At 29.4% G+C, this 15046-nt stretch overlaps 1 protein-coding gene across 1 annotated transcript; it reads right to left on the bottom strand.

Moving 5' to 3' along the window:
* Nucleotides 1–12011: 12011 nt before the first annotated feature.
* On the bottom strand, nucleotides 12012–14407 carry LOC144560876 (glyceraldehyde-3-phosphate dehydrogenase 3, cytosolic-like). The gene is made up of 12 exons (XM_078310099.1): nucleotides 14321–14407; nucleotides 14188–14211; nucleotides 14002–14102; nucleotides 13697–13812; nucleotides 13523–13622; nucleotides 13263–13409; nucleotides 13106–13166; nucleotides 12891–12988; nucleotides 12651–12793; nucleotides 12455–12538; nucleotides 12248–12337; nucleotides 12012–12142 (listed from the first exon to the last, which is right to left on the bottom strand). The coding sequence occupies exons 1-12, from the start codon at nucleotides 14322–14324 to the stop codon at nucleotides 12097–12099; spliced, it is 1014 nt and encodes a 337-aa protein (XP_078166225.1). The 5' UTR covers nucleotides 14325–14407; the 3' UTR covers nucleotides 12012–12096.
* Between the last annotated feature and the right edge of the window lie 639 nt (nucleotides 14408–15046).

The raw sequence follows: 15046 nt of genomic DNA on the forward strand, positions 1-15046 counted from the left end.
GTGCATGTTTTCTCACAGAGAGTGTGTGTGTGTGTGTGTGTGTGGGTGGGTGTAAAGAGCAGGGAAGAAGGAGAGAAGTTGCTACCAGTTGACTCTAAATTAACATCATGACAAAAAGTTCAGACTTTGTATTACATTAAAGAATATTTTTTGAGCCGTTGGATTTTGAATTTATGGATGAGATGAGCTGTCAGATAACGGCATGAGAGAGCATGGTGAAGTTCACACCGTGGCATGCCTTCATACCAATGAATTTTGAGAACAGATTGTGACAGCATAAATATCGAAGCCAAGTGCCAACATTTGTGTTGAAAATGTTAATTGGAATTATTGATTGGGAATTTTTTTTTTTTGAGTAAGAAATAGGAGTCGTGCTTCTATTTTATTAACCGCAATTGGTTACATAGGTTTGAAGGGTTTTGACTTTTGAGATATAATCCTTTAGTGGATTTACAATGTTTGATTGGGAATCTAATCTGTTGCTCTTTTTTTTTAGAAAAATAGAAATATGTATTTTTTTTTTCATTCTAACTATTTAAATGTTTTTCTATCAATCAGATTAATTTGGAGATAAAATATGTTGTTTTTTCTCTCTTTAAAATATTTAAACAGTTGGATGAGAAAAAAAATGGTACTTGTTTTTTTCTTGGAGAAGAGCAGCAGATTCTTACGCCAAGAGATGGAGATTCAAAGATTCAAATACTGATTTTTAATATTTAACATTTAAAGTAAATTTAATTTATACCATTTTTTTTTTAAAACTTGTATTCATATGATCTAATGCTCGGAAGGAAGAGACATATTATCAAGTCAACCAACCCCCCCCCCCCCCCAAAAAAAAAAAAAAAAAAAAAAAAGGCCCCATAAAGCACCTAATAATTTATCATATATCCTGAAGTAATTATACATCAATTTCTCATGTACTTCCAATGAATAATACCAAGTTATGATGAGCTATACGCGGCTTATCTAAATATAGTTAATTAATTAGTTCGTATATTGTTGACGATTGAATACACACATCCCTTTCGTATTTACAATTTTGTCAACCAGGTCTTTTATTTTTTAGCTAGGAACCCAAAAATTATAAAAAAAGAGTCAAATAAATAAATATATCATCCGAATTTTGGATTGTAGTATGAACTGGATAAGATGGCTTACACCATGCTTATTAATTGTTTGGTTTACTAAGCTCTTTGACTTGGTATCTTTATTTTCATAAATGATGATTCAAATATTTTCATTTGTTTTTGTTTTAATTTTTATTATATATTTTTTTAATTTGTATGTCAAAATAAAATCGTCAGATGTGATATATATTTTTCTCTACATAAAAAATAGATTAATAAGTCGAAAAATTATTCACATCGGATCATTTTTTTCAAGATCTTGTTAACAAAATTATGTAAGAATTCATTGAATCATGTGTCCATTAATTTCTAATTAATTTTTTTTCTAACAACTATATATATATATATATAGAGGTGGGCTACGGTGAGTTGCGAAGTAAAGCAACTATTTTACTTCACGCTCATATTTTGCGATTTTAAAGTTCAAAATGTCGATCCGAACCGTTCATCTTGTTCTCTATATTAAAATGTGCTTGGAGACCAAATTTTATATTTTTTGGAATTTTTTTACTATTTATTAAGCAATTTTGAAAGTCGCTGATCTGATGGTCCAGAAAATTTTACTGTTTTTTACTGTTCACAGCAAAACAGCAATTTTCAAAAATGCTTAATAAATAGTAAAAAAATTCCAAAAAATGTAAAATTTGGTCTCCAAGCACATTTCAATATGGATTAAACATCTAATGGTTCGGATCGGTCGTTTGGACTTTCAAAATAAAAATATGGCGTGAAGTAGAAACGCGTTTTACTTCGCAACTCACCGTAGCCCATCTCATATATATATATATATATATATATATATATATATAAAGTATCAATAGTAGCATAATACCAAGGAAAAGGAAAAAAATCAATAAATAAACTTTTATAATATAATTAATTATTTACTAATTGAGAATGTTTAATTAACTATTGTTTATATTGAATTAGCACGAATATTAAAGGAATTTTGTTAACTTATAAATTTGTCCAAACTGATTCGGACTCTGATCGAATGGTTCGAATTACAAACTCGGCAGCATCTGCCAAGGATTTTAAAAAAAAAAAAAAATACAAACTCAAATTTTGCATTACTACTACATAGGATATATATAAAAAGTTTGCTTTTACAAATTTGTCTTAAAAAAGTAAAAACCTGTAATTATGATAATTTATTCTTGCATTTTATGCGAATCAAACAGGGCTGCAAATGAATCGAACCAAATCGAACTTAACCTAGTTCGAATTCGAGTTTGAACCGAGCTGGTTTGATTTGAAGCAGAATTTTGAACGGAAAAGAAGAGTTCGAGTTCGATTCGTGCAATTCGAACTAATTCGAATTAATTGAGGCGAATCGTGGGAGAATCGGAAGAGTTGGGAGGCTTCAGACCGAGCCAGATCAATTTCGAACTGAGCTAGACCAATTTCGAACTAGCCAAATCAATTTCGAATTGAACCAGACCCAATTTGAATTCGAGTTTGAACTAATTTCGAACCGAACCAGATTAATTCATTTGAAAACGAACTTCAATCGAATGAGTTAATAGCGAATTTATTTTTTCAAATCGAACTCAATTAAATCACAAAGTACGAGCTTTTTAATCAAAGTCTTTAATTGCGCAAGCTAGCCGTCATATTCCTTCTTAAATCCTGTGGGAATATTTCCCAAAATGTAAATAATAAAACTTGAAGACAGCGTGTGATTGCCGCGTAGTCAACAGCTAAAATATAATATTAACAATATTATGGGGTCGTATAGACAAATGCTGCTCAGGTTTTAATGCGGCGCCTGCTTTATGTAAACAATTATTATTATAATATTAAAATAATAGCCGACTACAGAAGTGCACAGTACAGAAATACTTCAAAATTTTCAAAGTTGAATAGGAAATTGTGAGGGAAGCTGCCTTAAAACAGATTTTGTTTTGTTTATAGAAATTGTTTAAAATAAGATGATAGAAAGATTGTATGAAAATTTTGATCATATAGAAAGAGCCGAATATTTTTTCCGGTTTCTTCAGAATTGGCTAATGCCTAATGGAACCAAGGACGTGACCAGATAAACATACAATGAGAGTCAATCATATTAATTTTTTTTATAGTGATTGAAATCAATTTTACAATACCGTGTGACATTTTACTCTAAATTATACATAAAATTTGGGAGTGTTCAAACGGTTCGATTTGTTTGGTTTTCAACCAAACCGAAAAATTTCGATTTAAATGGTTTGGTTTTTCGTTTAAATGGAACGGTTCGGTTGAAATTTTGAATTATTTCGGTTTAGACTTTTCAAAACTGACTAAACCGAACCGACCGAATTATATTGGTTCAAGTATGATTTATATTTTGTTTGGTTCAATCATTGCTTCCTTTTTTTTCATTTTAGCTTAAATTTTTTAGAACATGTACATATTTTGTATGGAATTGAACAATTTGTGTATGAATATATATAATTTTCATTTATAATGACACAATAGGTTTATTTCGGTATGAACCGAACAAACCGAAATTTACTTCGGTTTGTTCAATTCAATTCTTAATCGGTTTATAAGTTTAATCGGTTCAGTTCGGTTCTATTTTTGAAAACCAAAAAAAAGTTTGATTTGATTATTTTAGTTCAGTTTCAACCAAACCGACTGTTTGAACACCCCTAATAAAATCATACCTAAATACAGAAAAATTAAAGTAAAAATAGGGATTAGTTAATCTCATTCTCTTCACTTTCCGTCCCTGAATGAAGCTTAAATATAAAGACAAACCATCTATTATCTTATATTTTTTTTAAATAATTTCTATAAATAAAAATTTATGGCTTTACAATGATTGTACAAAGGTACTGCATGTTCTAAAAAAAAAATCTGAAGATATAAAGCTTGTGGTTAGATATTTCTTACACTATACTAGGAGTGTTTCTGTGTTTGTGATTTATAGTGGGGCAAAACTATTAACATAAATGTTAAGAAAGAATCTTACAATACTTTGAATAACTAACATAATTTTTTTTAAATAATAATTAAATAAAATATAAGAAACATATATAGTGTAGGGTATTTTTCTTGTTTTTGACTTATAGATTAATATTTTTTTAGGATGGCAAGAGCACAGTTGGCTACGAGAAAATGTTCTAAGATTGTGATTACTTAAAGGTCGATAGTTCGAGCTCCACTCACGACTTCACAACTTCTGTGAAGCTTTAGAAAAAAGAAAAACTTAGAAGGTGGTAGGTACCAAACTCTGCTAAGTTAAGGATGGCTGTATCCCTGAATTATTTGTGGGAATTATTGTTGAAACATATAATTAGAAAATTCAAAAATCATTTAATAATAAAATTTAATTATGTTCTCTATTATTAAGTTCACTAAAATAAAAAAATAAAAATCTTGTTGGAAGTAACATGTACTCATTTTAATACAGCACTATACAGCCCATTTGAGATTTCAATATTCAATTTATTTACTAACAAGTGGAACTTTTTATAAGTTGCACCCATAACTAACAATTATTCTTAGCCAATACAACAAGTAATATGGTTTACTAACAATTATATATTCAATTAATATGGTTTATACTTTATACTAGCCGTTATTTGCTTATTTATTTATATTAGCCCAATCCATTTGCCAAAGGTATGAACATAAAAACAAAAAGAGGCTAATACATACAAAAATCCCTTATATTTAATTAGATTGTAAAATCCCATAGTCTATTTCAAATTTTCATTGAATATTTTGGGGCTATGCCATGTTTCAAATTCTTTATATTGATAGTGATTTCGAATTCTTTACGTATAATTAAGACATTATACGCTTAAAATAGTGTATCGTGATTCGGATAACAAAATTCTAATTAATTATTTTATTATAGTATATTTATTCTTTTATGCTATTTGCATTTTATTTGAATTTATTGTTCAACAAATAAAACCCCATAAAAAATATTTTCAAAAATGGTTGTTTTTTCTGGTATCATTTTAGGTATATATTTCCATCAATTTCCAAACACTATTTGATAAACATTCTCTCTATATTATTTCGATACATATCTCATTAATTATCACAAAACTATCATTTTTATGGGGAAAAAAATCACTTAAACTTAAACTATGCCCTCCCGATTTTGATGTGCCTATGAATAAAAAAAAAGGCTTGAAAATTTATGTCTGAAAAAAAAAAAACTTAGATATTTTCCGCAAAAATCATACTCCAATATGATTTCACTTTTTGACGTTATGCACTTGATGTGAACAACCACTTCCCAACATTGTGGAAAAGGTATACACTTTTCCAATTGAATTAAGAAAAATATTAATGGAGGTTATTTTCAAGCTTAGTTTCTCGTAAAAAATCTATTAATAATAATTCCATTCAAAAAAATGCCCTACATCGAACAATAATATATAACAAAAATATCATACTCCAATATGATTTAACTTTTTGACTATGTGCTAATATTTTTGGAGAATTTTAGGTACTTGATGTGAACACCCACTTTCCAACATTGTGAAAAAGGTATACATTTTTTCAATTGAATTAAGAAAAATATTAATGGAGGTTATTTTCAATCTTAGTTTCTCGGAAAAAAAATCTATTAATAATAATTCCATTCAAAAAATGTCCTTCATCAAATAATAATATGTAACAAAAATATCATACTCCAATATGATTTAACTTTTTGACTATGTGCTAATATTTTTGGAGAATTTTAGGTACTTGATGTGAACACCCACTTTCCAACATTGTGGAAAAGGTATACATTTTTTCAATTGAATTAAGAAAAATATTCATGGAAGTTATTTTCAAACTTAGTTTCTCGGAAAGAATCTATGAATTTATTGTTCCATTCAAAAAGAAACCTACTAATAGTCAAACTACTTAGATAACTCAAAAGAAATGCACTTTTTGAGGGAAAACAATTCTTTTTAAGGCAGTGATTAGTATGATAATGATTTTGAACCAATATTGATTTTAAAGTTAGTACAAAAAAAATACTTTAATTTGGTGACGAAATCATTATTCGGTGAAATAAAATATCTTTTTATAATGAGGGCTGAATTGTAAAAAGTAATATTTAACAAGGAGTAGAACTAGAGTGCTCTTAAGTTCACCAAGTCTCTTGGTGAATTCAAGTCTAAAACCTGTCAAATTGTCTTAAAATAACAAATATAAACCGTTGAAACCCGTCTACCTTACGAGTGATGCGTCTCCATGTAAAAATTTTAAAAATTTGAATTAATTTAGTATAGAGTCAAGTGGTCAAAATTAGAAGCTTAATAAATTAATTTAAATGCATTTATTTTTTTAACTTTTTTGACCACTTGACTTTATACTAAATTAATTCGAATGTTTAAAATTTTCACATGTAGACTCATCACTCGTAAGATAGGTGAGTTTCAACAGTTTGGATTCGTCATTTGAAGCTGATTTGATGGATTTTAAACTTGAGTTTACCAAGAGACTCGGTGAACTTAAGAACATCCTAGTTCTACTCACAAGGAGATATATTTAGAATGAAACATATTTATTTTTTAATTAAACAAATATTTTATTTGTAAAAAGGACAAATTATAGAATTTTATTAAAAATAACAAAAATTAAACAAAAAATTTTAATTTTTTAACCCACTTAAATCCACCCTTAATATGAGATTTGTATTTTATTCAAACAAATTGGGAGACTTGTTCTTGAGTCATAAAAAATAAGAAAATAAAAATAAAATTTAATAGAGCTGCCAACGAAGAAAATATTAGTTGGATGAAGATATTTTGGTATCTTTATTAGTTAAAATGGACAAATTTGTGAGTTTTTAAAATTTGTGAAGGACAAATATGATAAATATGACATTATGAACTTTTGAGAAGGACAAATTTGTGAGTTTTTATTATTTTAATAGAAAAAAAATAATAAAATGGATAAATTTGTGATTTTTTAAAATTTAGAAGGACAAATATGATATTATGAACTTTTGAGACAAAAATACGTAATTTCAAAGTTTTTGAGGGGTATACATGAATTCCCCTAAAATAAATATGACATGTGCGTGTTGCTTGGATGCATCATTTATTGAAGACAACGCACCGTGATTTGAGCAGAAAATTTGACCCAATTAGTGATAAATTCTCTCGTTAGCTGTCTTGCATAGAGATATTTCATACACACTTGATTTAGATAGAGATATTTCGTTGACCTTAATTTTGAGCGGTCAAACTATTGCGTAAGCATCAATACTACAAGCGGTTCAAAATTTGACCAGATTTCAAATTCACACTGTATAAGGATTTTAAATTTATATTGGTTTAGGATTCAACTTAAATTTGAAAGAATTGGTATTTATATGTGTGAGATGTTGCAAATTTAAAATTGAGTGAGAAATTATTTTGTGAATATTCAAATTTGAGAGGCTTGATTTCAATCCTTATATAAAAGGAAAATTTTATGTTTGCTCGGATTAAATTGGTTTTATGATTCATGTTACTTTGTGTTAGGTTTGAGTTTATATTGCTCGGATGAAATCATATAGAATCTAACTGATAGAGATATTTTATGGGACCAATTTTGTAGAAGTCTATCAAAGATGACCAAGGAACTATATTTAATTGAGTTTTAAGTTTATAATAAAATATTGATATTTACTAATTTATTATCTTTATTTAGAAAAAAACAGAAATCAAACCATTCATCTATTTAATATTCATAAAAAATTTGCGTTTGAATTTCAAAGATGCAACCTCCTACGGAAAGAATATTGTCTTTTCTCACAAAATTAAACACTGCTTCTTAAAATATAATTGATAGCAGCTCGCGAGTAAATTAGATCCTGTTCAAATTCATTTAATATGAACTGAGTCAATAATGAGCTGACTTATTAACAGCTCGAGACAGTAACAATCGAGTCACATACTGATCCCAATCGATTCACGAGCAATAAGCTCTTTTCCCATCCCTAGTTTTAGGAATTCATATCATCTGCATTAACGGAACGTGCATTAATAGATCTGAACCATTCAATTAATATCCGCACTAATATTAAAGAGCCATATACATTATAAGCGTGGACCGGATTAACTCTGATCCTGATCAGACGGCTGAGATGCACTAGTATTAGCATCTTTTGATTTTGACAGTCTACTAGACTACAAATGTAGTACGAACAGTGTACAATCGGAGAAATTAAGTACACACGGAATAATTAATTATAAACGATGACCTAAATTTCTTGGCATTTAGAAGATAGTTCAATTCTCATGTCATTGTCAAATTTTAATTCTTTTTCAAAGATCTGACGCGGTTTTCTGTACATTTTACAACTAAATGTAACCATCTTGATGGATATCTGCAATGACCAGGAAAAAGAACATTAGACTTTGTACTATGTACAACAATATACCGCCAAATTTACCAGAGAATATTTTACACCAAGTCCTCAAAATTCAAATGGCTCTCAGTCAAAGTTAGAGGCGAATCTAGAATTTTTGTCAAAAGATAAAAGAAAATAACAAATTGGATTTAAATAACGAATCGGATTTTAATAACTAATCAGATTGAAATCTAATATTTAATCGGATACTAGATAAAAAAAAACAATGTTTTAACTTATAATTTCTAATGCTTTGACTTCAAATTGCAATACTTTAATGTCTAATTCTAATTATCAATCAGAATTTAATAAATTTATTTTAATTTTAACTCTAAATTTAACTATAATTAAAAATCAGAATTTAAAAGAGGGGCAAATAAATTTTCAAGGAGGGACAAAGTTGATCCGGTTATATAGATCTATATAAAGTTTCAAAATCCAGGAGGCATCTCCTGGCTCTACCTGGGTCCGCGCTGCTCATACCAGCATAATAAAAGTATTTTCAGTGACCGTTAAAATAAGATTACAGTACTTTAAGAAAATAAGAAATTTAATCCAAAAATCTTTGTCAATTATTTACAATATATTAGAAATAGTGAATTAAAATATAATGTTATTTTTTAGAATTAGGTTTTAATTAAATGGCTAATTAAAGACAACAATTCCTGGGTAACAAATGCAAGTTTTGAAAATCAATCGAAAATTAATTTCTGTTAATATTTAAAGTTTAAAAATCAACCCATTTTTATCTGAAATAAAAACATCATACTATATTTGTTGGTGACATCATGTAGGTGCTCATACATAATTATTGCATGATGCAATGATGGCAAAAAAAAATACTATGATCTTAATTGGATAGTATAAAATATTTGGTCTCTTAAAATTTAAAAATGTTGGCTTAAATAGTTGGATTTTAGTTGGATGATTTTATTGAAATTTTATTATCACATCAAATCAAATAGGAATTTTTCAATTAGAGGAGACCAAGTGCGTGGCTCCAATAACTCTGTAATTTCGCTTTGTTTTTTAATTAGCCTTCATTTGTAAATGTTTAATATAAAATTGTGGTTGCTGTAATATGGGGAGAATTATAAATTAATCAAAGAAGACTAGACTTTGATAAGAAACAAAATTTTAGTGAGATGTATTTTTTTTTTTAAAAAGTCATGTATTATATTTGAATTAAAATAAATCTTTAATTAATACAGATCCAGCTATAACAATTTTTTAATGAAAGAAAATCTATATGGAATTTTGAAACTTCATGCACTATTTGGGGCTATCTCCTTGAATTTTTTTTATTTACAAATGAAATAAATATTTTTTTAATGAAGCAGAAATATGACAATATATTTTATTTTTAGAAAAAAAAAAAAATATTATGATCTTTCCGGTTCTTTAAAAGGATTCATATTTTTTTTTCTAAAAATAATAAAATGTCTTTAATCCATCCATGTGCAGTAATTTAGAAAATCCAAATTAAGTTGCACCTCCTTTTTTTTCTCAATGGATGAAAATTCCAAATATTAATTATATAATTTAAACATAACAATCCAGTTTGCGGATGCAGAGGGGAAGTTGAAGTTAGTCAGAAATTTAAATCAATCAAAGTCTCTGCCATCAATTCAAAATTAAACATCACAATATTAATAGAGTCTGCGTCTCTCTCTCTCTCTCTCTCTCTCTCTCTATTTTTATGCGTATACTCAAACTAACAAGTACAACATAACGTATAGTTTTAGAGAATTAGTTTTCAAAGTTTAAACAGTGGAAACATTAAATATGATAAGTAAATTTTATTATACTATTGTTTTAGATAGGTAGAAAATTACTGATTTTGAATGTTTAGAATTTTCAAGTGAAGTAATTTTCTAGACATATTTAATAACAAAGCTTGGGTGAAATGTGTTCACTAAGAGGGATTGGTTATTATTTTTTGAACGCTTAACTTTGTAATATGAATTATTTTAATGTATTCATTTTTTATTATTTTTTGACAACTTAACTTTGTACTAAATAAATTTGAAATTTCTAAAATTTTGCATGTAAATACATTTCTCGTGGAGAGTATTGATTTGTCATTTGAAATAAATCCGAAAAATTATAAGAGTTATGTTCACCAAACTTTCTTAGTATTATGTTCATAATACACACTATTATGTTCATAATACACACTAGCTTTACTTTATTACCATAGTCTCAGTTTATTTTAAAAAATCTAGACAGACTGTAAATCAGACCCAGCAGCTTGATTGATTAATGAATTTTATTGGGCCACTGGTATTAACATGTAATTGGGTAATTGTTTCATTTATTGCTGAGCCCATAAATTTGCTCTTAACTCCTTTGCTACTTATTATAGAAGCTCTAGATATAATGGATTTTCACTGGACATTTCACCAAGGTAAAAATAGTTTGGTAGTAAAAAATTATAATAAGAAAACTGAACCAAAAATAACAAGAAAAATAAGAAGAAAGGAGAATAGAAAAACAGACATCCAATGAGAATAAGCTAAGGTGTAACTTTCCTCAACAAGGCCTATATATATATATATTCATGCATCCCGGCCCAAAGCCTGAATGGATCCGTATCCTCTCATGTAACTGACTCAAGCAAATTGAAACGGACGGTCCAGATTTAATCACAGCCGGTGAATATTCAGAATTGTCCTTTGAGATTTGTGCCAAGTTAAAACAACAATCCTGAACCGTCCATTTCAGTTGTCCTTAGTCAGGTAACCTGAGGGGTTGTTATGTTAGCCTGAATTAGGCCATTAGAAACACAATAAATGTGTTTTATTTCGTTGCCTACCTCATGTAAGAGTCCATATCTCGTCGGTACCGCACTTAGTAGAATGAGCTTCCAGCCGAGTTAAAATAGTTTCAGTGTCTATTTAGATTATAGGGGGTCTGCTTTGAGATTCGAGCTAGGTTAAAAATGACGATACATATATCATTCTACACGGTAAGGTACCGTAATGGATCTAAAGTTCCTCATGTAAGGTAGCGAAGGGCGGTCCGATCAGCATTAAAATTATTCACACGAATCTTGATGCAAATTGGACTGTTCCGACCTGAATATATTGAATGAACTTCTCATGCACAAGAATTTTCATCCTTTTGTTACTTGAATGAACTTCTCCAACAAAGGGTTCTGTTTTTTTTTTAACAGAGTAGTTTTAACTTCATGCAGTACACGAACTATAGAATGATAATAGCACTGCATATGGTCCCTGCGTTGCATGAAGCCAAAACTAGTTTATTAAATTCTTTGCCCCTTACCCACGCCATTAATTACTTCAAAAATCCGGTCCCACGTGTCAGAGTGATTGCTAGATGAATTTTATTTTTCTAATTAAGGTTAATATTTTGTGTATAATTAAGTAGCATTTCCAGGCAAGGTACCTGAAAGATCACTATTTATCAGTTGAAAAGCAATCAACAAGATATAGGTATTATTTCCAACTCAGCAAAATTAGACAAGGATTGCAACATAGTGTATAAAAAAAACAGAAGGAAAGAAAATCAAATGCAGCACCTTATAATTACACATGAAAATAAAAGATTTATTCATGAAAAATCACATTCAACCAAAACTTGCAAAAACACAGGGATGCATATGAAGTTCTTCTAAGCGACATTGTTCATGTGGCGTATCAGGTCAACAACACGGTTGCTGTTAAAACATAATTAGTTAAATTAGAATTAAATGAAAAAATTAAAAAAAAAATCATAAACCAAAATGAAATAAATTTTATGGATGCAAAGAGAGAGATGATACCTGTATCCCCATTCATTGTCATACCAGGACACAAGCTTGACAAAGTTACCATTCAATGCAATTCCAGCCTTTGCATCAAAAATACTTGACCTGAAAAGCATAGATTTGATAAACAAAATTAAGAACCTAATTACTGTTTATAAATAAAAAAATGCCAGAATACTGTTGACGGTTCAAATAATGTGTTTTCGGTTTCAATTGAAGTACCTCTTGTCACCGACAAAGTCGGTCGACACCAAATCCTCCTCGACGTATCCCAAAATTCCTTTCATGCTTCCCTCAGATTCAGCCCTGTAACAATCAAAATATGAAATATGATTAATATGCTATATTTGATCTTATTGAATATTAATAATTAGGTGACAAAGAAAGCAAGGTTAACATGATAAATCTCATGTCTTACTTGATGGCGGCCTTGATCTCGTCATAGGTGGCAGCCTTCTCGAGCCTGACGGTGAGGTCCACCACTGACACATTTGCGGTGGGGACACGGAATGCCATGCCAGTTAGTTTTCCATTCAGAGCCGGGAGCACCTTACCAACAGCCTTCACATTTTTCAATTTTAAAATGATGCATTCATTAATTGTTGGTAATTTCAGTGAAATTTTTTATTATTTGTTATAATTTTCGATTAATTGGTACCTTAGCGGCACCAGTGCTGCTAGGGATGATGTTGAAGCTGGCGGCACGGCCACCTCTCCAGTCCTTGCTTGACGGTCCATCAACCGTCTTCTGGGTCGCTGAAATATATTTAAATCAAATCATGCAAAACATCAATATATTAATTTTTTTCAGTTTTTTTACCAGTAGAAATCATTTTTTTACTATGATTAAATCTGATAATATAAGTTAATTACCGGTGATTGCGTGCACCGTAGTCATCAAGGCCTCAACGATACCGAATTTGTCGTTGACAACCTGTCAGAATGTATCGATACCTTAGTATTCTTATAACTGAAATACCAGTATTGTGGAAATAGCAAAACATAGCAAAGGGTAATCTAGTAATTGTACCTTGGCAAGGGGAGCAAGGCAATTGGTGGTGCAACTGGCATTGGAGACGATGTCAATGTCGGACTTGTACTCGGTCTCATTGACACCGACAACGAACATCGGTGCATCCTTGCTAGGAGCAGAGATGACCACCTTCTTAGCACCACCCTGTATTTTAATTACAAAACAAATCAATCTATGATATATATATCCTTCATTTCAATTATTGAATAAGATTAGCAGCCATTTTTATTAATACAAAAGGATAATTAGTTAGATACCTTAAAGTGAGCAGCAGCCTTGGCCTTTTCAGTGAATACACCGGTCGACTCGACAACGTACTCTGCTCCAACCTCGCCCCACGGAATATCCTCGGGGTTTCTATATCAATCAAATAAAATGTAAATTAACATTTCAAAATGAAATTACACATTTTATGGTTCAAATCTGGTTACCTAGAGCTGAAAGCAGTGACTTCTTGGGAACCAAAGACAAGTGTTTTCGCATCCTTAACGTAGATGTCGCCGTGCTTCCATGCGCCATGTACGGTGTCATACTTGAACATGTATGTCTACATTACATAGGTTATATATATACATATATCAGATTAAGGTGTTTTATAAATTTTTCAAAATTACACAAATCAATGCTTTTTTCTTTTCTTTTGGAGTATAAATTAATATATATTAATGATCAATTCTGACAAAATTTGATCAAATCATGTCAATGCATGATGGATAGAAGAATATTAACAAATTACCATGTAATCAGTGGTGATGAACGGATCGTTAATCGCAACGAGCTCGACATCTTCGCTTTGAAGGGCAACTCTGGCAACCAGACGGCCAATTCTTCCGAAACCTATCAAAACAAAAGCAAATTAGATTAATTATTAAATAATTTATTAGAAAGAGCAAACTCTAAACAAGAAATATATTTTACATACCATTAATGCCGATCTTGATCTTGCCTGTATCAGAGGAAGAAGAACAAATTTAGAGACAATTAGAAAGAGAAATACAAAACAGTTAAATAAGTACAATTTTGGCATTTAATAGATTGATTAAAGTACTAGTTACCCATGGTGGTCTTGAATTAGAGAGAAATATATGCTTAATTTGTTGATCAGAAAAAGTATAGAGGCTTATGACTTGTGAAGAATGGAGGGTTGAAGAAGAGTTTTTATAGAGAATTATAGAGAGAGAAAGAGATCCATGGGTGACTTTTTGTTAAAAAGTTTTAAAGAATTTAATTTGATTCTATTACTGAATCTGACTTATTTTTTATTTTTGAAAAATTGAATAGGGTTTCCTGTACCTTGCACCTAACCTCCTGATTTGATTACTAATTATATTTTGTTGGATATATAATTCTTAATTACTAACTTATGCATGGAATTCCAAAATTAATTTGCAAAAAATTGTGGGAAAAAATACAAAAGGATGTAGGAAGGAATTAGTATGCTGGAACACTTAATTATTTTTAAGGATTGATAGGAATAATTCAAATGACATTAAAACATTTTGCCAACATTGTTTGAAAAAATATATATATTTAATTGGACTAGTATTTTAATATTCTATTGTGAAAATACAATTCATCTTACTTTTGAGTTAATAATTATAAATACAAAATTGAGCAAAAGAAGATCTTGTTGACTATAATTTTCAGATTAGATATTTACTATTATTATTGAATAAAAGATGAAAAGTTTTCAGTAAGAGTAAGGAAATATAATTTTAATTCCAAAAATCTAACTTTTAAAATTATCCAATTCTGAAAGAATTTGATCACCACTAGCTTTA

This window comes from Carex rostrata, chromosome 1, assembly GCF_964058835.1.
Source record: "Carex rostrata chromosome 1, lpCarRost1.2, whole genome shotgun sequence".
Taxonomy (NCBI): Eukaryota; Viridiplantae; Streptophyta; class Magnoliopsida; order Poales; family Cyperaceae; genus Carex; species Carex rostrata.

Coding starts and splice junctions, on each gene's coding strand:
- LOC144560876 (XM_078310099.1), bottom strand. Junction 12,989..13,105: donor TACGGTGCACGCAATCACCG/GTAATTAACTTA, acceptor AATATATTTCAG/CGACCCAGAAGACGGTTGAT. Junction 12,338..12,454: donor GACTTTGTCGGTGACAAGAG/GTACTTCAATTG, acceptor TATGCTTTTCAG/GTCAAGTATTTTTGATGCAA.